Here is a 25,547-nt window from a genome sequence, read left to right as displayed (position 1 = left end):
AGCCCCTTGATATCTTACACCCATCATTAATCCATGGCCTGAGGAATTAGCTGAATTGCTCTTAGAGACAGCCCACGCGGACTCAAAGAGCTTCCTTCTGTGGCTCAACTATTCTATTCTTTTGAGTCAAAGATAAATGAAAGGAACCACTACTCATCAAATAGCTGTTGTTGACCTAAGTGACATATCAATGAAATGTCATTATTTTGTGGTATATGAAGTACTTAGCATATTCCTGTACAGATCTTCTAGTTTCCATGCTCCTATAGTACATGTGTGTCCCTGATTTCCACCGCCCCGTTACTGATGACTGTGCCCAAGCTCTAGAATCCCACCCCATCCTAAATCTTTCCACTTCCCAGTTAAGGCACTCCTCTTTGAGCAAACATCTCTCTCAATGTAAAGCTTTCTTAATATCCCTCTGGGAAGTGTTTGGAAAATTTATACAGATCATATATATCCATGGGGGTTGTTGCTGTTGTCCTTAATTGAGGCTGTGTTATCATGAATGCAACTTCTTGGTCATCTGCTGATGCATCTACGAAGCAGATAGCAGATGAGTTGTGAGTGATTTGGAGACAATTCCTTCTCCATAATACAAGTACTGCAGAGCTGGAAATGTGAAATAAAAACAGAAAGTCTTAGAGAAATGCAGTAGGCCCGAAAGTATCCATGGAGGGGAAAAACAGAGTTAACATTCAAGTCCAGTTTTTTTTTTGTTCAAAAAAACTACTTTATTAAAAAAAAACTTTACATACATAGAGTGGTACTAAAGCAATTTTGTACAGTCATTGCATACAAAGATAAAACGAACGGTAGAATTTGTCATTTGCAGTTGCAAAATCATGACTAGGCATGCAGGACACTATTTACATATATTTTGAGGCAAAGAAAGGGCATGATAACTGAATGAATCCTTGTTGTACTTTGGCATAAAAACCCTTAGTATAAAAGAGTCCAACATAACTTTTTTTTTGCCAAGACTTCTTCAGGCCTTTCTACTTTTATTCCATCTCCATGATCCCCCCCCCCCCAAGCTCCTGACTGCATTTACTTGTGCCACAACATGCACTAGAGATTCCTGGCACTTTGGTAGATCACATTACCGTTCCATCAAACAGGACTTGTGGTGCAAATGTGAAAATACTAGTCCCGAACAAAAATAAATCCTAATTGATATAATTCCAATTATCGTAATTGACAATCCCCAATGACAATCCCCTAACCATAACTGAAAAACAGAATTCGGCCCCAAATCTGAGATTAGATTTTCTTTTAATTCAAAAATATTCTTTATTCATAGTCACATATGCAGTTCGGTTCTGCAGGTTTGAAGTTCGACTCTATTCAACAGACAAACCCAAGGCGCTCCTTATTTGTGCAGTCTGTAAATATATCCGCACTTCCCGCATACAGTCCTTTAATATCTGGTTGCATGTTTTGTATGACTATTTTACACCAATATCTACTAAACAAAGGGTGTGAGCATCAAATTTAAACATCTTGCATACTCCGTGTATCTGAACACCGCTGTTTACAAAGGATGAAGCAAAAGAAAACTGAAATTGGCGGAAAGTTGTTTTCGAATGCCGTGCACTCAGCTCCTATTTCATGCCACAGGTGAAAATGTATTCAATCTCTGGGCTGTTCCAATGTTGTCAGTGGTTTGCCTCCCCCAAAACCCCGCCACCCGAGATTCCATTCTCTTTTGCACATCGACCAGATTTCCAGTGCTGGAGCCCCACCTAGTGGAATGCATGTGAGAGCAGTAACACAGCTCAACGTAAAGCAAGAGTCGATGGCTGTCCTAGCCTCCAGCAGCTTTTGCATTGACATCGATGCAGGTTATAAAAAAACAGTAAAGTCTCATTCGGTCAGTTTTTTTTTAACTTCACACCACCCCCACCAAGCGCGCGCGCGCACACACACACACACCTCTTTCGTACAAGCCTCCCAACGTTTGAAAGGTGAAGGTGCGAACACTTTTTAGCCCAGAGACAGCGAGTATATGCGACTGGCTCACCACCTCTTAAATTGCATATTCGCCCATCACACTGTTGGCTCTCCCACTCCCCAAGCGCCGCCCCCAACCCTACCTTTGTTCCGAGATGTGGAACAGGTCAGTGGCGACTGGACCCCTCGGCGTCATGTTTTAAGCGAACGGATACCAGAAAGCAAGTCTTGATCACAATCAAATTAACACCTTCCATAGATGGCGCCTTACGCTTCACCGGCCACAGAATATCTGCCGACCCGGTTCTTGATTGACAGATCAGGGCTTGGGAAGATGCACAACCAACATGTATTAATCACTCGTGATCTTCGAAATGATCGTATGTACTCGATTGCAGGTTTAATTTCTAAAACTTAATCGTGCTCTACCATAACATTAAACTTCTTTGGCAAATACTTCCTTTTAGCGAATATATTATTTCTGAGAATTGTCACTTTTGTTGTTTATTTTGCACTTTGCCCGACACCATTGTTTTAGGACGCGTGTCCGAATTGCAGGTTTACCCGCGGGTAATATAGACAGCGATAATTCAAGTTCAGTTTTGCGTGCGTTGTACTGTTCTGTATGAACCTGTAATTGAAAAGCAACAAGGAATCTGGAAAGCAGGAAGGGAGGCGGTAATGGTCCAATATCCTGACAGTGCCGGTTGGAGGTATTTTAAATCAATAACTCTCGTTAGACTTTCGGGAAATTAAATGGTTTCAATTCACAGTTTAGCTCCTCTTGAACATTCAGGAACGACAGATCGAGACGTCAAGGGGGACAACACCGTATTTATTTCAGTTTGCCCAGACCATGAAGATTTTCACATTTTCAAATTTTATGATTTGCGAATATGACTTATTTGGCTTTTTTTTTAATCGGAAGGCCAGTTTCCAACATTACAATAAATTTTCAATCATGTGTTAGTTTATAAATCAGTAACATAGATATGTATTGTTACTGCAGAAAGCAAATGTTTCATGTTTTATATTTGAATTTACGAATGGTACCTCATGCAAGCACCTGATCAAATCAAGGGGGATATTAGTGTAGAAATACAATGATTATGCCCCACGCCTGAACCAAGCATCCAGGCTCCCCTCAAAGAGAAAGGCTGCAACTTAATGAAACGGTTTCTCAATTACACAACCAGACAGGCAAGTCTGTAATGAATTTTGCTCAGACTGGCCAAGAAGTGACCTTTACACTCTGCCCGGGTCACTGGGATTATTCAATTTGCTAACCCCTAGATGGCGCTCAGTCACCAGAGAAGGGATCGTGCGGCGGCTGGACTGCGGCTCCTGAAATCAAAGATCAGATCAGCAGAGGCGCCAGGTGAGTGATATACTAGGATAATCCAAGTAGTATTGCATTGTTTACTCTGATCCACAAGCGCCGTACTGGTTATTTATTAACGTCGCTGTAAACTTCACATTCTGCTAATTTCTGAAGTTTATTTCCCCCCTTTCTGGGCCTGTCCTTTTGAAAGGGGAGGAGGAATGGCTTCTCAGTTGGTTTAGTTCGTCTGTTTCCTTGAACACTCACAGGTTACGATCCTTAATTGGTTTTCAAATGAAACCAATTGCGGCGTGAATTACATATCATAAATAAGAAAACAATCAACGCAGAGCACAGGCCGGCTGCCCTTTGGCTTCACTGATTTCCCTTCTCTCCATGAAACTGACATTACATATGTTTGCATTTCCTATATGACCACAGCATTTTGAAACGACCAGTCTTCCTTTTAGGTTACATACTACTTGGCAATAGCCGAAGCGTTGCATTGAAAATATCGTACGTCTCATTCTTTGGTTAAGCAGGAAATAGAGATGTGTTTTTGCTACTTGATTTTCTATCGTTGCATTGCGCCAGACAGGGGGAAAATGAATCCTCCCAAGTACAGACAAGAATATTATGATCATTTACAGAGAATTTTCTCAAAACGCAATTGGGGCATTTTTCACTATCTGAAGAAATTGTGTTGAGGATTAAGGGTTCGAGTTTCTGAGCAGAAATTATATAGGTTATTCCTGCTGACAAGTTTTTCATGGCGGCCATCTATTGGAGGGGCGAATAATTTTTGACACGGTGTAACATTTGAGTGAAATTGCTCCAAAAAAACTTGTTGGGACTATAACCTGATTTTAACCTTAAGTGAAATTAACACTGTAATAATTGAGGCATGTTAACACTGGAGAGACTTGAGGCTGTGTTACACAGTGGAGGCTGTCAAAGACGCACTGCGGTATTGGGCTATATAGCAGTGGGGATTGACATAACACAGTGGGGAAAAAGGTTAACAATAGGGAGGATATATAACAACTGGTGAATTAAGCTATGTAACAGTGGAAGACAGGTTAACGTAGTGAAGGCGTTATATAACACACTGGTTAATTACGCTATGTAACAGAGTGGGGAACTGGGGCGGATATATAACACACTGGTGAATTAGGCTATGTAACACAATGGTGAGTAACAACGCAGTGGGAAGGGAGAAAATGTGCTATAATGGGGGGGGGGCTATGTCAAAGTAGGATAGGTGGCAACAGCAATACCTTTGGACAGAATGCCAGGCAGGTTAATTAAAGCACTAGTGAGAATTTTCATGTGGAAACAATATTTGTGAACAATAAAAGGGTCTGATTAATTGTCAAAAAAACAGTGACCACGCCAACCTTATCTTTAGATGACTCTGTGCAACAGACTGGAAACGTGACTGGAATAACTGGCACCAAAGACTTCGATACAAATTTATTGAAATTTTTTTGAGAACTTCAAAGCGAAACAAAAATAGTACAAGAAAACCAAGAACTTTCAACATTTTATAACACAAAATATACCTTCATTTATTTTTTTTAACTCTCGGCACTTTCAAGCTGTAGGCATAAAATTTCCATTCATTTTGACACACGAAAGAAATCCCCGAAAGTGTCTTCATTACTTCTCAAGCAACTGGTGAGCTCTTTTTCCCCCCTCACTCTAAACTGTAAAGACAGTAGCACTTTAACACTGAAACAATGAGAAAAGCTTAAAAAAATGGCACTTCTTGTACTCAGGTCTATAAGGGTTTTTTTAATGTAGTAGCATGGTAACACATTGTTGGGAAAAGTGGTGGTAACGGTGTCGGCACTACGGTTAATAGGAGTTGTGTTGAAAAGCGTTTGAACGAACAAAGAAAGGCTTTGGAGCCTTATATACAGATGTATGTACAACAACAATAAATTAAAGTATAATTTCGAGTATTCTAATTTCAGTATATTTACACATGTTATCAAATAATTACATAAATACTTTATAATAGTCTCCGTTTCTTTCTGTTATTGCATATATGTAAAAAGCAGATTTGACATCTACAACCTCAGAACTACTGATGGTGCCCGGAAACTTCAATAACCTTCCACTTGTCGGGAACTCTTCTTTTTCCTTGTTTGTAAAGTTTGGGAAATTCGGTAATACCAAGGCTCTACACTAGCATTAAAAAAAAGAAACAAGACTGTAGGTGGGTGACATGCAAAGCCGTCTGGGGCCTTGGGATATCACCTTGCCATCAAGGGGAGCTGCCCCGGGCTGACCGATCCTGTTTGCTCTCTAGTCCACTGACCAGGCGCTGAATGTTCTGGAGCTGGTTGGGCGCTTCTTTGTCGGAGCACTGTTTGGGCGACACGGAGACCGATCCCGACGACCTGCTGTTCACCTCAGACCCGGAGTCCAGGCCCGCTGACACCGGGCTGGTTGCCACGCCGTTCACCTTCGCGTCGCTGGGGTTGGCCAGACTAGGCACGGCGGTGGTCAGCAAGCTGCTACTGTCCATCCCGGGCACGGAGAACGTGTAAGGGCTGTACCTCAAGCGAGGCCTGACTGCACTGAGGAACGGGTGGCGATGTGCAGAGGACGCGACTGATGACGGGACTGCGCCTGGCATAGAGGCGGCGGCTGCAGCGGCCATGTATGTATAAGGATAGGGGAAGAGGCTACCAAAAGGTGACATCGCAAGACCCTGTCAAAGTAACAAGAAAAGACAGATTATGTTTTCAACAACTCTAGCAACCCATTTAAAAAAAAAACAATGTGATGGGATTGATCCTGAGTCCAACAAAATTGTAAAGCAGGGAAGATGGGACTAATGTATAAAAATTAACAACATCAAAAATCAAAATCATAACAAGGCACACCTTAGAACACTTTTCAACTTCTGTCACAGAAACACTTTGGGGGACTCTATAACAGCCTGGCTTCCTAACAGCCAAAATAAGGAAGTGTAATTACAAGTGAAAATGTAGAATATCTCCATCAGACAAATGTAACACGTGAGACAGAATTAAAGGTGGGAGTTATTCCCAGCCGAGACCCCCTAACCGATCGAAATAATACTCTTTTACATTGGAAGTGATTTTATTTAAAGAAATTTTGAAAGTATCAATTCACGATCATTGTCAGGTTTTTATTTTGAGAAATGTTTGAACCTTTACATTTAATGGAAGAGGTGATGTCTGGTTTCGCATGTTAGTGAAGTCTACGAAACGAACATCACTGCATTAAAACAAAGGTCATCCCCCAGTTTCCACTGTGCATTAGTCACACAGAATTAGTAACTCGACAGAACTCAGTAAATGAGAGTAGGAAGATTGGAGCTGTACCTGAGAGGCCAGGACATGTTGTTGGAGGTGAAAGGGGAGGGTTGCCGCGGACCCAGCGGGTAGTCCTTGCTGTGAGGAAACAAGCGTGTCCAGGCCACTGATGCCGCTTGCCGAGCCGGACATTGAGGCCAGTAAGTGGCCCATCCCCGCTGCCATATTGGGGAAGGCCCCACCCATAGCAAACTGGCTGGGGTGCAAGAGAAGAGGGTGCCCTGCGCCCAGCGGGGTGAAGAAATGCTGGCCCGATAAGTTGTGAGAAAAGGCGAGGTTTTGTAAGTGTCCGTGGTTCAGGTGCGACACCCCATCGGTCTGCACAGTCAGCGGAGAGTAGGACTCCTTGTTCAACCCACTGGCCTCCTCCGCTTTCTGCTGATGGTCTCTGGCCGGGCTTTTAACCTCAGGGCTCTCTCCGTTAATGGCTCGGGAGCTGGCCGCTGGGTTTGTAGGGCTCTTCTCAGTCCTAGAGCTTTCGTGTTCCCTCATCCTGCTCACCGCCTCCAATGAGCGCGGGTGAGATTTGGCTGAACTGGCTTCCTCCTTTCGCTCCTCGCTGCTGGTTGACAATTTCCCAGAGTCGGCGCCCTCCTGGGTGGGCTCGTCTTTACAATCCAGGTCGCTCTCTTCATCATCACTGTGCAAAGCACCTAGAAAACAGTACATTTTTTTTGTTTTATTACATTTGTTAAAAAAAGTAGAAGGAGCAACATAAATATGGTGGCATTTCTTGTGACCAAACAACCGTGAAAATGGAGAGTTTTGTTTAGCAAATCTGAGGAAGGGTCACTCGACCCGGAACTCTCTGATTTCTCTCCACAGTTGCAACCAGACCTGCTGAACAATTTCTGTTTTTGTAATAGTGACAATGACCATTCAACTGCAAGAAATCAAAACCCTTAATTTTTCTCGGAGGGAGGGGGAGGATGCTTTTTGATCGATGTGCCCTAAAACACAAAATGAAAACGTCGTTCTGTTAGAAATGGTTTCACTACAGTACAGGGAAATTTCCAATCCTAAAGATATTTAAAACCTATTAAATCGGACACAATATGCAGCAAACAAGTGTTCATGGTTTCAGGCCATCCCGTTCTATTGGGGAGATTATAGAAACTAAGACTGTATCTTGTCCTGAATTATTCGGTTCAAGGGAGGTGATAAGGATCTTCAAGACAAACAGACACCCAATTAATGGGCACAAACTTAGTCACGCCTTTTATGTACAAAAGAACAAATAACCCTCTTGTGTAAGTAACAAAATAATAACCTTTTAGGTTCGCAGTTCCTGGCGTGGAGACAGCAGGGGACGTAGATTGACCGAAACATTTGAAAGCCGGCTGTTCGCTGGATGAATCATCAGATGCCCCATTCTCTCTCGACCCCTTCTGCTGCTCCTCGTAGACTCGCAGCGACTGAATCGCTAACTGTTTTCTGTTTTTAACAAGGAGAAAAGTGAAGGACAATGACTTGCGTTTTATTTTAAAGATGATCAAATAATTGTCCTTGTCATTTGCCGTTTGCTTTCACCCTGGAAAGCGAAGCCAGACAGCTCAGGTTGGATGAGGAGTTGGCGACTTGAGCCGCGCTACTGTGCGGGCATAGTTTACAATCTGATAGCCTTTTCCCATTTTCTAAAAATAAAGCGGCAGAACGTCAAACGTAAAACGAAAGATACTGCACGGTGGCAACAAGCAGTGCTCATTTTCTCCTTTTTGCGTGCTCCCAACAAGTTTGACAGCGCCCATAACAAAATGGTGATTAGGATCGTGAGCATAACCAGGCCCCGATTGACAGACAGACTCGAAGTGAGCTGAAACTTACCTCTTCTCTCTTCGCCCATTTCCCGTGTCGCGAAAGCCTTTGGCGAATGGATTGTTGTCGATCTTTAACTGGGTTATCTAGATGGGAAAATAGAAAGTTTGATCATATTCACCACTCTGCGATACAACATCAAGTACAATCTTTACAGGAAAGTCACAGGGTATAGACAGCGCTGGCGTAAGTGACCGAGGGAAATCAGTGACCAGTGGATTTAATTTCCATTATACTATTGTCTCCGATTGTTATTTACAGCATAAAATATCAAATTATGTTAAAGCAGTCACTGCCTGTATACTTCAACACGGTCTATCATCTCTTCTCTGTGATCCATGGGTCTAATATTTCCTCCGCCACAATTACATCGCATTAAAATTCAAGCCACCACTGAACAGAACCACATTGCAAAAATGTACGGGGTTTGGTTTGACTCAAAATGTATTTCTTTATTAAATGTGAAAAAGTCAAGTTGAAAAGCAGTGATCTGCCCCGGCATAAAGCAACTCTATTAAACTAACCCGCGCGTAAGCTAGAGAGCCATGGACTTCATCGGTGGGGGATGAAACTGGACTGGCGTCAACATAGTAACTTGCCCTCTGTTGACAGTAAGTCAACAGGAACTTTATTGCCCGCTCTCGTCTTCCTTTCAATACAGAATTTAATGAGATTGAAACCATTGTTATTTAAATTATGATCTGAAGGTAACAGTGCTAGAGTAACCGAAAGTACAGAAACTAGCCGAAGAAATATCAAGACACCCTGTATGTTAACGCCATCTGACTTATCAAATTAACACCCTTTTAGTAATCAGTTTCATTCAGGCCGAGACTCCTCACAATCAAATGTGCGCCGATCAAAAATTATCAGCTACTGCAGACAATGAACTTTAGCTGTTATCAATAACGTCAGCTGACGAGCTAGAAGTCTGATGAGGCGTTAAATAACAGTAAAAGAGTTCCAAAGTTCCTTAAAAACTATTTGGATGAAACCATCACCAATAATTAACTCAATTGATCATCATCAGAGGCTTTTGATACTCGCACTGTGCCCAATACTCTCATGTAACACTTTGTGATTTAAAGACCAATGGGATTCGTCCAGAGCTTGTATTTTCTGTAACGGTACGAAAAGCCTTGTTTAATTTTTTTTTAAAAATGACTAATTTAAGGACTGTTTCAGAATGGATTAAATCCTATTACCTGGCAGAACACGTTTGGCATAAACCCACAGCTCATATAAATATGAATACAGGAGAGGTGCCGCATATGTGAGCTCATGCCAAAACCAACAGTCCAACACAAACCATAAAATCTATATGAGTTCCAGGATGTGTCGAATATTCAGCAGGTTTTCTAGCAGGTTAAATGAAACTGCCAATTAAAATCGGTTTGATCAGAATGAACTAAACAAGTGGCCCGCAAACAACAAAAGGAAGCTTCAAGTTTTGACCTTTGTGACTTAACTACAGTACACCAGAAGAGAGATCAACATCAATGTAAGAGACACAGCTTTTTTGCAAAATAAGAAATTACTTTTTTTCTTACTCACCTTATCATTTTGGTATGCGGTGACCGCAATGAATTCTGTCTCAGGGAATACATATGTTCTGAAAGTACTGTAAGGAAGTTTCAAAATGTCGTTCGCACGAACAATGTGAAATCTGGGCTGATACTTGTGCATGGAGTTTAAAATAGTCTAAAAAGAATAAATCAAGGAATTACTACTCTACAATGTGAGTGCAGATATAACTACAACATGATATAACTGTTCCTGATTCCGCCAGGTTCTGCTCATGTCAGTATTATGTCGTTTTACTATTTAATCACACGTTGCATACAAATAGTTGACCAGCAATAACATAAACTAATATCCAACCGAGATTTTCCAGGAAAGGACAGAGTTCAGCACGAGTGTGAACAGCTGACAGTGTGATAAGATTTGCAACTGTGGCCTAGCCTACTGTTTGAAGACTTAGAAAATTAATCATATCTGATTTGGAAATATATAATACCCATCTATATATAGTTTTATGTCTGTAATTCTTTCTCCTGCACATATGTATTAAATAAACCGGCAAGATAATTCGAACAATACTGGCATGCCTGGTATTAATTGAAAATACTGTCCACAAATAGCAAGTGATAAATAATTTCAATGTAATGAGTATACTGCTTTTTAATGCCACATTAAAATACGTTCACTAACGGAGCAACTGCTATGGTCATTGTTATTACAGTGGCTGCATTTTTGTCTCTCTTCAGCGAGCATGATACTTAATACATTGCAGATTTTCCAAAGTGTGCTAGTTTGCAAATATTTTCCACTACAAGTCATTGTACATTACTTCGAAATTTACAAACTGAAAATTGAGAGAGAAAGTTGACGTGATCAAGCCTTTATCACTTTCAGTATGGCAGAAAATTGTAAAAATATGATCCAAACGATCAAATACTTGCAAACCCAGATACTTAAAATGGCCGATCTACACAATACCCCAGGCTAACAGAAGTCATGTCCACAGAAAATACAAAAAAAGGCAAAGTCCTCATGTCACCAGGAGTTGGTTCTATATTTTTTTAACTCCAAATGGAGAAAATATTTTATTTTAGCTGAGCGCTGCTAACGTAAATACATATCGCCGTGTTTACTTCATATTGTTTTTAAATCGTTCTAAGAATTACACATTAATTCAGAGATAAATATATGAAACTTACAAATCCATGTTTGTCGGAAATATTGTTTGTCAGTTTCAGCTTGTGAAAAGTGACGACTTTAGACATCCATTGCTCCCCAGTAGCAGGGCTATCAGGATGAATGTACATTCGCTTTGGCATTTCAGGGTCAGCTTTTCCGGCTACCATCCAGCGTGAGTTGTGGAATTTGTACCTACAGTCATCTGCTGCCACAATATCCATTAACAAAATATATTTGGCCTTCTTGTCCAGACCGGTGCATCTAACTTTAAATGGTGGAAACATTCTCCTGGAAGAAAGCATTAAATTGACTTGTTTTTTTCGTACAAACTGTCAGTAATGCAATCCTCGTGAAAGCCAAATTGGAGTTAGGTTCCTAAACTATTATTGAGACTGGAGCTTCGATTCCCAGGGATTTGGTGGTGCATGAAATATCCCACCCAATACATTCGTTTCGTGGCAAGCTATTGAAGTATTGGCAATGTTCCTTGCTAGAAGTGGGAATGTTTGCATGCTTTTTCTTTAAAAAAAACTGTTCTTTTAAAATGATGCGGGCCGAAACTAGCGAGAGAGCAGCATCTAACTGGAGATATTTTAGCTTATATTTCAATGTTGCAAATTAAGATTCTTACAAGCATGATTCAACCCTTACCGAAGGTATATATGTATCGGTTACCTGGATAAGGCCGCGGCTAACTCAATCTTATAATCAACGATAGGGTGCAATTTTTAAAAAAAGATTTGCGTGATTTGAAACGCTACAATCGCAGGTGTCATGAAAATAATTTACTGTGAGTTACCCCTCAACTCGTGATCAAGACCCCCACCGCCAGTACACACGCACAACCAGCTCTTGAATGTTATGTAGTGGCTTGGAACCTTAAACTCTGCAGTCGATTCACCTTATATGCAAGGCGACTGAGTGTTCGCCTGTCGTGACTCGGACCAAATGAATGGATGAATAAAACTTCCAACTCAGTCAGTTTCATCCATCGGCCCTCTACCGATCCCATGTGACCTCCCCTCTCTTAAGGAACAAGCTATTTCGACTAATTTCATTAGCAATTATTCAACTCAAATATTTGATCGAGGGTCTGCCCTTGTTAGTCTGGCGATGTCTCATCTTAGAAAACAAGGTGCAAGCTGAAATGGTTTGAAAACTGCGCGTTATTTCAATAAATAAGTGACTGCATTTATAGAGAAAAACTGTATCAGCAAAATGGACGTGTTATTAAAAAAAACCTTTGACAGGTCACCCGCGAAAACATCTGGCCGCTATTTTCAATTAAATCTATTTTGCCTGGATGATCCTACAACGTGTTTAAAATATATATTTATCGTGTTGTCAAAGCTAATTAAGGCTGGATATCAAAAAGGCTCAAATGCTTTCTAATCAGTGAGGCAGGCATTTGTGTTTTTGCAGGGAAAATAATCACTGTACCTTCCAGATTTGGTGATAACCATTTCAGTGCCACACTTGTGAAACTGATCCCACAAATCTTTCGCTTCGAGTATAACTTTCGGGTCGTCTTCCACCTCTTCCTCGGGCTCCACAGACTTCAGAGGCCTCAGATGCGAGGGCGGGTGGCCCATTGCCGACAGAGCGATCCCGGCCTCACCTGCGCCTACAAGCTGATCCATAACGGGCTTGCCTAGTCCGCCCGAGAGACTGAGAGCGGCCGAGCCGGTCGGAGGCAGGGCCAGGGCCGGGAAGAAAGGAGGCTGATGTCCCAGCACAGCACTCATCGCAAAGTCCGGTGCCCGGTGAGGTAAGAACGGATGATAAGCCATGCTTGTCCCCGGAATAACTGGCTCTCTCATCGGTAAAAAATTCATCCACTCCCCCGGATCTCGGTCGCACTGAAGCTTACAAGCGCATCATTATTAATATTATTGTGTTCTTCGCTTTTCAGATAAACTGAAAGTAAGACTAGCTGGCGGTGTCACAGCACAGACGCATCTCCCCAAACAGTCAACTCCGATCTTTCTGTATGTGTGTGTGTGTATGTGTGCGTACTGCGAATAGCTGAGCACTGTTGATTGGCTATTTGACGCTTTCGGACCAATTGTGTGGCTCCATAGGCGTGGTTTTGACAACTAAAGCCGGGGATAGATGAGTTATAAAAAGAAGGTGTCGGAAACGGTAACGTACAGCGAGGATCACTGCTTCAGCCGTGTGAATATGTCAACATCATTAGAGAGGGAGGGAGGGTGGGAGTTACTAAAGTGGTGGTTTGGGGTGGGGGGGGGGGAGGTGGAGTGGGAGCACCAGCCAATGGAGAGGCGCAGGGCCCGCCTCAGGTGGCTTTAACCACCACCGACTCCCAGGAAACCAGACGGAGGGAAATATCATGCGTGTGTCCATAGGCAAGCGGAGTCTCAGCGCAATCTGTCCCATTCTCGCCGTTATATGCAATCTCCGCCACATCACTCCTCCCTTCACACTCCATCCGCCGCCTTCCAAAGCCAGCGATGAGCATTCGTGTATATTCATTGTTGATTTGGGAGAGGGAATGGGGGAGGGGGAGGGGGGGGGGAGCAGCGTCTTCAGTCTTTCCCCGTCTCGTCCTCCACCCTGCACACTAACCCCCCTCACCCCTTGCCCCGGCTTGCAGAGGATAACTATCTCTGCAGTTTAATTTGGGTTGTGTTGGGGGTGGGGGAGGAGAAGGAGGTGGGTGGTAGAGGGAAGGGGGCAAAGCATTGAGATGTCCCGGGTCTTAATTTTATTTGTTTCTTGGCGATGCTTTCAACAACAATTTTTTTTGACAAAAAAGCCTCATTTTAACGAGGTGATTTAATTATGAGGACATGGCGCCTCAAGGGCTGCTGCAGTTTCAAGTGGAAAGGACATTGCTTTCTCTCTCCTCTTTCTGAGAGCGCTGGGGGGATAAAACAAAGTTGCAACTGAGAAGCAATCACATCGGCTAAATGCACGGAGATAGGAGCGGAACATCTAAAGTGATTAGCTCTTGTAACATTGCATTTTTGACGCACATGTTTAAGGGCGCTTGGCGCCAGGCTGCTGACGTCGAGCTGTAACTAGCGTCTCGTATCACTTTTCGTTTTTTTTTAAACCGTAATATCGCCTCTCTGATCTGTGAGTATATCCTGACGAGAAAAAATCGCTCTGAGCACCACCAATCTCCGCCGCTGCAGCTTGCGATCTGACGACGTTCCATTTGATTCCCGAGTCTCTCCCTCTCTCTCTCTCTCTCACTGTCGTGTTGGGATATCTTGATCCCTCTCTTTTATATCCAGGGATGTTTAAAAAAAAGCACGGCGCTTTTCTGACCTGTGTGGAGATTTGGAAACTGTCAGATTCACTCCAAGGCGAGTTCCCTTGAACCTATATGTGTACATTTTTGTTTAGAATCTAGCCGAAGGCAGATCCCGGTCAGATGTGGGCTTTAAATATTAACTATCGTTTTACGCATCCCTTGTATAAAGCAGTTTGCTTTCTCTCTCGCCTGAAGAGAAGCAAATGATCGGACCGTGTTGTGATATTGTCTTTATGAAATAATCACCACATGCGGTAATATTTCGGCTAAGCAATAAATATTTACGAATTATGTGTTTTGATGTAACGTTTCGAAATGTTGCATTAACTTCCGCCAATTATGACTGGCCTCCCAAGCTAAGCACCCTAGAGACTCGTATTATGAAGGGAGGGTGCACTAATCTAGGATCAAAAGCAGGAAGGTGCGAACTCTCTTTGTCTCTCCTCGCCCGACTCATTCACCCTCCTGTGTGTGATAAATCTACACTGGCGCCAACTACGTATGGGATGATTAATTTGCAAGCAAACAAAAGGGAATTGATGGCTAGCCATCTTAGTTAAACATTCGCCAATACCGCAAGCTACTTGTTAGCCGTCAGAGCTTTAAAACCTAGTAAGTGCACTGATGTGAAAATTAAAATGGCTTTGAAAGCATTTGCGCCAGCACCGAGCGGTTCTGTAGTGGCTCTGCAACCAGATACCTCATATCATTAGCTATAAGCAGAGAGAGTTGTAGCTCGAAATGATAGAGGTTTGTTGATTACTGTTTATCTGAAGGAGGCGGGCACGTTTACATTGGCAAGTTTCGTGTAAATACTGTATTCTCTTCGCATGTGTGAGGTCCAGCTAGTGCCGATTACATGCTTAGTCCTTCCTGAACGTTGAGCCACATTCGCGAGCCATTTCCAATTTAACCAAAAGTGTGATTAAATCCTGGTCTAATTTTGTGGTATCGTACCTATTTCATTCTGAAAAGGAGCAGCCGCAAGAAAGCAACGTCCAGATCTGATCTTTAATGAATCCATGGCTGAAAGAATTGCAATAAAATGATCCAAATATTAAAATATGAATGGGTCCACACGTAACAGTTTAGGTATTTCGGCATGTATTGTAAAGTTGTGTGAAACGGATGATCTATCAACCAGATGGGTAGATCTAATCAATGTGTGTGCGCACCATGTAATCTTCGAGTATCGGAAATCGTGGTGCAAGGCAACTAAACGATATAATCAAAATACATGTTTATACTACGTTGTGGCAACTGTCAGTAGTAATTTATTGTGGATATTCCCTCAGTTTACTATCGGAAAGAACAATACTTTTAAATACACATAGTTTATGTTCTTCTGTCAAGTGTAGACAATGACTGTAACTGCTTGCAGCACTTTCAAATGGTGCAGTGATCGTAGATTGTAGTTTGCATATATCTCAGATTTGGCCTTGAAATTTGAATTTTTTTTGTATCCCACTCCACTTTTTGCCTTCACTCCTTTCATCTCTTTATCTTTTTCACAAACTTGCTACCCTTTTCCCCATTCGTTCGCCTTATCAAAATAGCTCCTTTAATTGTGCTTGTGAGGACATCATTCTTTCCAAATATTAAGATTTTTAAAATGGCTCTGAAATTACACTATAATGGCTTCTTTCATCTGTGTTCCTCACATATAAAGATCGCACTCCATGACAAAGTTCATTAATTTAACTTTAACTTTTATAATTGGTGTCTATTCAGATTCATAATAAAACGAAGCAAGTAAATAAAGCTTGTGGTCTCGGGGCTGTTCTCTTGACAGGTACTACACTTATCGATCAACTCTTTTAGTGCCGTAGGACGAATTTTGTGTTGATCGTCAAAAGTTATGTCCTTCCAGACGGCATGATTTTTAGGCTATAGACCCGACATTGGCGCCAGCCGGTTTATACTATTCACAAAACTCCACGCGTTATATGTGGTCATCCGTTTGTCAATTTTCATTTAGGAACATGTTTCTAGCAAATAGCTAAGTAGTCTTCGGATAATGACCAACTTCCATTTATCTAAGACTAACAGTTCTAATTACATTTTTAACCAAATAATGATTTGGACTTTGCAATGAGATGTCAGTCGAAAATATTTTTTCTTGTGGAAATTAAACTAATTGGAGTTTCCGTGGGTAACTTATTCTAGGTAGCTAACTACTGTATCAATGCTTTCTTTGTTTTTTTGCTTCAGGAACACCGTACAAAGAATGAACGTGTATATTAAGAACTGCCGGCAACATTACTGGTGATGCACTTCTTGCAGATCGAGTCTGACAGCCCACACCACATGAAACTGCAAGGTGACTTATATTTATATGTGTGTACATGCATCACATTTTACCATCATATTGTGTTTTGTAGTTGTGCCAGTCAGCCTGAGCTGAAATTTTCAGATAGTTGTTCAAGGTAAGTGCCAGGAATATTGTAATTTGCTATTATACTGTTTCCGAGAAGAGAAACTCAGATATGAAATAATTAAATAAACCTTCATAAATTTACTAGGGCTTTAGTGCTTATGTGCATTATTACAAGCCCAAAGTACACGTGGCTTTGCAGACATTTGGTCGTTGAGAACTGACAGCAATTATTGGTGATTTCTTTTTGCCCTAAGAAAATTTTAAGCAGATGTGGTATAGGTTTCAGGCAATCAATGCATGGTATCTTCATTGGAGACGTTTAGATTTATTTTTAGCGGAAGTGAGAATAACAGCACTTACTGCTGGAGATTTCCTACAAATAAATATGTGCTTCTTAAACTGACTGATTTGAAATTGTTAATTTTATTTAAGTAATGAGTAAGCACAACACTTTGTGAAGTGCAATTGTAGTTAAGTATTCTAGTCTTCCAGTCCCATTTTACAGTAAATAGTTTGCAGACAACATTGCTCTGCTAAGTTGTTTAAAGATATTTTCCAGAATTTTGCAGTCACCTGCAGTCGTTCTTGTAGCTTTTCTTGAAACCTTCAGCATTTGTGCATCATGAATGCTGAAAGATTAATCTCGTCATGACTGATGCATGTCTGTAAATACAAATAATTGATGTACTCCACAATCTCCAACCACCCCCCCCCCCCCCACACACACACACACACTCACACAATATATACTGTATTAGATTGCTGTACATATCTGCATTGCCATTTCTTAAAACAGTGACCACCTTTGAGCTCAGATATTTGTTTTTCCTCTCCAGATACCAGGTAATCATGATTTTAATATATGACATTATTGGCACTGATTTTAAACAAGTCGACCACATATTCACATCTGACCCATCTTCTTTCAGAAGGAGCTTAGTAACCATGCTCTAACCATGAGCATCAATGGATGGTCCTTCATTTAGCTCACATTTGCAGTATTATTCTATTGCACAAAAAGAACACCTATTTTATATTTGAATCATCCAGAACCTCCTTTTTTTATTTTTTAAAGAATTAAGCCCCAGTAAAAGCCTCACCATTAAGAATTTTTAAAATGAATTTCAACTGAATGTTTGCATAGTGAACAACTTAAAATCTTGCTGGTTAGGTCCAAGTGATTTTGACATGCATGTATTCCACTGTACACATTCTTCAATATTGAGGCAAAAGCAGTTAATAAAATGCTATGAATTGTGCTGATCAAAGTTAATATTTGCTGCACATAAACTGTAATGAAATAAAATTTATTTAAGAAATACATGAACTTTGTAGACTTGGAAGTCTAATTTCAAATGGATATATTTAAAGCAGCTTTGGTACCTTACTTTTTGGATAATATAACCAAATTAAAGTGTCTATCTATCTATCTATTTATTTATCTATATGTCTATCTTTTTAAAGTTGTTGACTCATGGGTAAGTTCTTTTTATACTTTATCATGTCCTGGGGATAAAATTCTATCACAGCATTGGATTACTGAAATACCTATTGGGGTGGTTAAGGGTGACATGTCCTATTAGTTGATCAGCAACAGCAAAATCAACCAACCAAATAACAAAGGAGAACATATTTTTAGTTATGAAACTGAGGCAGAACAATTGCACTGCCATAGAAAAATAATGCACTCACATGATCCGTAAAGATAAAATTGAGCCAGAACATTTTTTAAAAAAGTATTAAAGGTTGAATTATCCAGTTTTGGATTTTTAAACAATATAAATTGTATGATTTATTTTGTATGTATGCAAATCACATTTTTAACATGAAAATTGCATCCATTTTCAGAATACCACTAAAATAGAAATGGATGCTTTAGCTTGTGCAGTTTTTAGTGTTCATAATACTGAGTTTAATAAATATGTTTACTCTGAGACAAAATGCTTGAAAACTTAAATTGGCGTATCAGTAAAATTTATAAAACAAAATTTGCAGGAAGAAATTCATTATTAAAATTGGAGTTTTTTAAAATGGCGGCAGTAATGTTGTGGTGTACACCAAGGTTAACTGTTCAGATAACTGATTTATATATCAATCTCAGTCACTACTTTATTTCGGACCATTTTGCCTGTTAATAGAAAGCCTTGATGCACATTCTTTACTAATGCAACCAAAGATTGATATTCAGAATAAAAGGACATTTTAAAACCAGTAAAAATCAAAGACCAATAGTAAAGTGTTGTCTGATTGCTTAAGTTAGAACATTTCTGCTTTTGTTGGTGTGATAGATTGTGCTGTTCAAAACCTGTTGCAGACCTCGGACTAAGCACGAATAGGTGCATCATATTTTTGTCCATTGCTAACTGATATGCTGAAAAATGTGTTGCTGTTGCCCGAAACGTCGATTCTCCTGCTCCTTTGATGCTGCCTGACCTGCTGCGCTTTTCCAGCAACACATTTTTCAGCTCTGATCTCCAGCATCTGCAGTCCTCACTTGCTCCTGACTGATATGCTATTTGTCAGTTACCGCAAATTTAAGTGAAATATACTTTTAACATAATTTTGAGTCCACCAAATAATGCAGATCAGAATGATATGAAACGGAGATCATAAATAAGGCATCATTTCACGTGCTTGTTGAAAATATTAAAGTAAATGAGCAAATATTGTACAAATTAATCTCGAGAAACAGAACCGACCGTTGACAGAGCAAGTCAGGGTTCAGGCACTTCACATAAACAGCCGAAGGTAACGTTTATGTACCTTCAGTGACCATTAACTGCTGATACCCAGAACAAATTAGCTCGCGTGCCGAACATAGAAGTGCGATTTTTTTTAAAAGGTTATAAACTCTAATAACGGTGACCTACGGAACTATTTGCATTAGTAGCATTACTCTTTCATGGTAGTGTTAAATGTGTTTAGAAAGATGCAGCTACGAGTCCCTCAGCTGTTATCAAAGGCAGATAATGTTATGTAATGGTCATTTTCAAAGAGTTCTTTTGGGAAATGTCACTTCAAATATTGGCACGCCCGTTTCCACCAGAATCAAGTTTGGAATATACGAAAACTTTTACTTTGTTTGTTTTTAATCCACCGCCCTCTCGTACTTACAAAAACGGCTGTGCGCAAATTGTGTTTTTTAAAAAAACGGGTCGGTGCCTGCCACATCGTGTGCAGCAGGGCGTGTTGTTAGAATTTATTAAAGACAGATGAACCTCGTGTTTTTTAAAACATAAGGAAAAGATTTACAATTCAGTTAATTGCAATGTACTTAGGTCCATCATCACTCCGCAGGTGTAAATATCGATCGTTTAGATCTGTAGACATGTACAGCAGCATTCTTCTTACGTGGAACAAGTACAGGTAAAATCAATTAAAACTATGAATATAGTTGTGCTAGTTGTAGAGGGAGCAAATCATGTAATTGTCATATTTGAAATGCTTAGGCAATTGGACATTAATGTTTAAAGAAACGGAAGTATCAGCCGGTCAATGTGATAATAGTATATCCCATTATGCATATATACAAAACATAGCATTAAACGATCATCATATAGAAATATGGCTAAACTGGTTCGGACACGTTGACTATAAAGTAGCTGTCGAAAATGTACATATCTCTGGTTGTAACGGTGCTAAAACGCCCTGCGGTGCCTCTCTAGCCACCGTAGGCTAAATTGTTCCCACGAGAAATAGCAGCCATCTCTCGCTTGATGGCGCTGTCTTTGGGTTGCATCTGCTTTTTCAGCTCAAGATTTAACAATGTATGGGCAAGTTTGACCTCTTCTGTTGCCTTCATTTCTCTGGAAGAACCGTCATTGTAATCAGCGAAAAGCCGTGCACAATTCAGCTGTGGAATGTTACGATTATGTTAGTTTATTTTTCAAAATCAAATTGTCAAGCGCATTAGGAAGCATAAATCAACTTTCTCCTTCAGCCACTGTCTTGTGAATTCTCCTTGTATCAAGCATGCTGTACCTTCTCCGAGTTTCAGCTTCATGCAAAAGGCCATTTAATGCAAAAAGTTCATCCGAAGTTCAGTTTCTCTGTTGTAGGTTCGCCCTTTGCCAGTGTGACTATAATTTCCATGCAGCTATTTAGTTGCGCTGATGATATATGGACGTCAATCAAACTGATTAATATAGTTTTCAACTGTTCCAATTGAACTGTTAAAATGGAGGCTGGTAATCTCAATATCTTAAATTATAACATGCTAATGAATACCTGCATGAATTTTACAATTTGGAATTCTGTCAGAGTGGACCTTCAAAGAAAATCCTCAAATTTGGCTATGATTCGACTCAGGTCGTTTCCACTGATTAAAGCATTGGCCATTTCTTTAGTCCTGGCATGCCTTTCTTTTGGGTGCTTCCCTTTTTGGATAACAAACAAAGTTCACAGACTGACCTCTTTTACGTTCGCACCGGGTTAGACCAAATCAATCCAAAGGTCATACGGCAGCGAGCCTGAAATCGATATTGTCAGTAAAAATCGATTTTATTTTGTTACATCCAACTTGATCAGATTTATTTTGAAAGCGACTGACGTTCATTCTTATTTCAGCTGGTGCAATTTTTCTCTTACTGACAGAACATCCAAATGATAGTTTCTGTTAAAGTTAGTTTCTGTTAACTTCTGTTAAAGTTTGTAGGTTACTTTCTGCGTCATTCTGCAGCCTCGAATAGTTTGTTTGGTACTCATGTAGCTGTCATCACTGGTACGTACAATGGGGGCGAGCTCTCAGTCCCTCGCTTAATCAGAATAACACATTATTCAAAGCAAATCCGCCTTCAAAGTGTGTATGACTGTACATTTATGCTAATTAACTCCATTAGCAATTTGTGTTTATAAGGCATTTCGCGCATGTTAGATTTCATATTTGCAATGCTCAATCTAAATTATCCAGGTGTTAATTAGATTTTCTACAAATAAGAGTTGTTTGGTCGGCCCGAATATTATCTGGCCGATGCATTACTCCACAGCGCTGTATTTTGACCTACCCTCCAAACAACAACGACATCGCTTTAAACTTTGAGCCCAGACACGAATCCTATTATCAACGCTTCAAGTTAAAGACTACAGCAGTAAAAAAAATCCCCCGACCTTTTGCACGAAGACGAAATGCCTTAATAAGATCAATGTAGAGAGAAAGACAAAATCTTAACCAAGGTTCACTGAAAGTCTAACGACCTCTGACATACATTGCAAATTAATTGGACACTGTATGAGAAAAGGTGGGATTCCAGTTAATTAGTCGAAAATGAATAAAATTGAACATTATATGATTTGTCTCCGAGTACCGCTTTGTTAGTGCGGATTTAGAGATCAGCTTTTGTACAGAACAAATTGGATGTGAGTAGCGTGGTGCACTGTTACACTGTCGTTTTGTGCCCTGGCGACAGCTTCAATCCTGGGAAAAGGTAAAGGGATCTGGGCGATCACAGCCCTCATTATCTCATGTCTGAGCACATCTTTGGGAACAATTCATAATCAACATGGGCACTCGGTGCTTGGACCCATGGTAATAGTTATTCTTGCAGCTCAGAGTGCACGTAACTTTTTTAGAAAAACTTTTATTGCATATAACCTCTTTTTTTTAAAAAAAGGGCTTCTGATATTTCTGATATTGAACTTCCAGCAATGTTTTCAATTATATTGCTTTTGTAGTCTTTTTACATATTTAAGGACTTACTGCCCTTATAAAAGTGAAGTGTTTATCTCCTAGCTCTAATTAGACCCTTGTTAGTAAAGCAATGCCTGCGATGCGCCGAAACAGCGATTCTTTCACTGTTACACCACACAATGGCTGCAGAAAATGCGGATGTGTTCTGAGAAGTTTCAGTTAAACAGTACACGTGAGACGGGCCAGTTCCAGTTCTATATCTAACGCCGTGTGTTTATGTGTATGTTTTGGGGGCGGGGGGAAAGGGTGCGGTCAGTAGGCAGAGAGGACTGAGGCGGGGAAGAATTCGGGCGACACAAAAAAAGACACCGGTTTAGCTAACACGAAGGACACTAGTTCATATACTAACAAATTATTCTTCCACTTGTTGATGTACCAAATGGGATCACTGTTTTTGAACAGCCTGTTTGTGTTAAGGGTTGATGGGAAGAGTGCATATAAAGAAGACAAAAATGCGAGGATTTTAAGTGTGAAAACTGTTCTTTTTAAAATCCAGTGAAAGGCATTTAAAAACGAGTTAACAAGAGTTAACTAATGGAGAATTTATAGAGGAGAAAATAGATCACTATTATATTAATGGCACATTACCTTTTAAATAAACTTTACTCGAGAATTTGGAGTAATGTCTAGCCATGCAACACCGTCTCATCGATAGTAATGTTGTGTAGGTAATTGTAACCATACAGACAAATGTTTAAATGCTAGAAATTAAAATGAAATTGGCAGAATATAAAGTTCAAACGAGTTTCTTTTTTCTTGAGGGTTTAGTACTTTCGGGGCCACTGCGTGGGTTCCAATCCAGCAATAATATGAAACCTCCAGCAGTATCATTACCAAATAAAATAAAGTACGGAGCTCTTTAATTGGGTATTTAGTTTATTTCAGCGCGATGATGCTGCGCTGTAAAAAAAAAGAGGAAACAGGTCGGTATGTTGGATGAAATCTCTTAAAGGGTCCACTAATTCCTAGTACTTCATGGAATTAACTCTTTCAGTGTGGACTGCCAATGTTTGAAAGCACACAAATGTTAGTTTTGTTGTACTCAGTTTTTCTTCCACGTATGACTTGCTCAAGGCTATTTAAAAAAAGAAACAGCAAAAACAGAACGAAATTTCATGTTAAACACTGAAGCAGGAATAATACCGGTTTATTTTATTGCCTGACAACTCTAGACAAACCTGTTGCTGAACCCGCGTTACAGCCTGTATAAATGGAGCACTCGGCAATGTTGCCTTTAACATACTGGCAGCAACTTCATTAACACGAATCTGGACTTCATCATCGCGCGGGAAGCTGGGCGTTACATGTGACCAGCGTGTTAAAAGAAATATAGTTGATTTTGTTCCAAGTAATAAATGAGTTTAGCTTCAGGTAAGGACACAGGGTAGAAATGTGGAATGTCAATGAGATTTACACCTGTCCTATGGCTTAAACTGACAGGCCTATTGCCTACAGAGATGACCACTGGTGCCAGTCTGTCTGGGACTCATCAGGCTTACTTTGTAACCTTAAATGAACGAGACGAAGTAAACAATCTAATAACATACGTATCGTTTTATCACCAGAAACCACAGCAGTGAAGATAAATATTTATTTTTAAATAAGTATCATAATTGTTGCTCCCTTGTTATAGATCTTGATTGCTGAAGGGGTGTAACTAAACTATTATTGTCATAAAAAGGAGTTTGGCTTGACAGCACCATTAATGATCAATGTTAAAGTTACCCCAAACAAATAACCCTTACACAATCACCCAAATGTCCCACCCAATAGACATTTCAGTGACAGATATTAACCAGACGCCAAAGGAATCCTGTTCTACTGCAAGCCCTTCTTTTCCAACTCGTCGCATCTGCTGTGAACGGCGAACACACTCCCATTTCGTAAGGCCTGTTGCCATCCTATAAGGCTGTTGAAAACATTCATCATATTGGTCAAAGTGGAGCCAGGCCACTCAGCCACCGTATTCACACACAGGTAGCCTAATGATTCCATTAAGCCAGACCAAACCGTTCTGGATCAGTAAACACAGAAGAGGCTCGATAAACTAATACCCCACTGTCAAGTCAATTAAAGATTTTAGGGAAACACTATCTGACATCCCAATGCTGTCCTCCATCAGAAATTTGTGTCAGGCCCAGCCAGACTGGTCTAATCCCATAAAGGACTTTATATTTATCTGACTATACTTTATAAACATTTCCTTCAATATTGTACCAACGGATTTAACTTACTCCTCTGGAATTATAATATTATTGTTAGTTTTTAAGTCATCAGCAACTCCTATTGTGACATGTATTTCACGTCTTCGACTTTGAACCAATCATTTAAGCAATGCTTTAAGTTTTGTTCAGCTTTCTCAAAGTTCATTTTACAAAACTTCCACACCCATGTCAAACTAAATGTTAGTATTCCCAGGAGCAAAATGAAACATTCTTTGGAACTTTGTAGTATTAATGCCTTTTTAAAAGAAATATTGGGTCGGGTGTTATTTTATTCTAACTAAGAAAATAAATATATCAGTTGATTGACCACTGTTAAGGTCAGGGTATTTAATGCAGGACCATCAGCACGTGTCTGATTGTAGGCCACTAAACGCTCAGTCTTCACGAATAGATGGAAAATACAGAAGCAAATTGCACTTTGGTCATTTTTTTTTTAGTTTGAGTCATCCTGTGTTGAATATCAATGAATGTATTAACTGGTAAAACATAGGCAAGTCACAATTTAAAAATAACTAATTCTTCTTGAAAAAATGTACAATTATAAAAGAACGACTCATTACCGATTGTGAAAACAAACCACATTACAGGTTTATTTAATGTGCGTGATAACTTTGCGTCTGAGTGTGAGAGAATATTCACGCAAACCAAACAGCTGGACAGATATCATTTTGCGATTTCTATTTACATTGTCTGATATTTGCACAAAAAAGTGGTTTAGAGTTTATTGATCGACTACAAGTGGCAAGATTTGTTGTTATTTACAATTCTCTACCATTCTTTCAAAAAATTCTACTTTTAATTCCACGTTCTGACTCCTAAATAGAATTAAACTTGAATTGA

At 40.1% G+C, this 25,547-nt stretch overlaps 1 protein-coding gene across 1 annotated transcript; it reads right to left on the bottom strand.

The window, feature by feature from the left end:
* Positions 1–4,718: 4,718 nt before the first annotated feature.
* tbx3a (T-box transcription factor 3a) lies at positions 4,719–13,324 on the bottom strand. Its single transcript, XM_072587327.1, has 7 exons — positions 12,580–13,324; positions 11,160–11,427; positions 9,994–10,140; positions 8,449–8,525; positions 7,895–8,058; positions 6,634–7,277; positions 4,719–5,993 (listed from the first exon to the last, which is right to left on the bottom strand). Exons 1-7 carry the CDS (start codon positions 12,972–12,974, stop codon positions 5,544–5,546), a joined length of 2,145 nt encoding a protein of 714 aa, XP_072443428.1. The 5' UTR covers positions 12,975–13,324; the 3' UTR covers positions 4,719–5,543.
* Positions 13,325–25,547: the final 12,223 nt, after the last annotated feature.

Source organism: Chiloscyllium punctatum, chromosome 17 (assembly GCF_047496795.1).
Source record: "Chiloscyllium punctatum isolate Juve2018m chromosome 17, sChiPun1.3, whole genome shotgun sequence".
Taxonomy (NCBI): domain Eukaryota; kingdom Metazoa; phylum Chordata; class Chondrichthyes; order Orectolobiformes; family Hemiscylliidae; genus Chiloscyllium; species Chiloscyllium punctatum.
This window is presented reverse-complemented; position numbering and strand designations above follow the sequence as displayed.

Excerpts from the sequence above, each read along its gene's own strand:
- tbx3a (XM_072587327.1), bottom strand. The coding sequence starts at position 12,974 with ATGAATTTTTTACCGATGAGAGAGCCAGTTATTCCGGGGACAAGCATG. Across the intron at positions 10,141-11,159 it reads TTTCCGACAAACATGGATTT|ACTATTTTAAACTCCATGCA; the intron begins GTAAGTTTCATA and ends TATTCTTTTTAG. Across the intron at positions 7,278-7,894 it reads AGGAACTGCGAACCTAAAAG|GTGCTTTGCACAGTGATGAT; the intron begins GTTATTATTTTG and ends ACTGTTTTCTAG.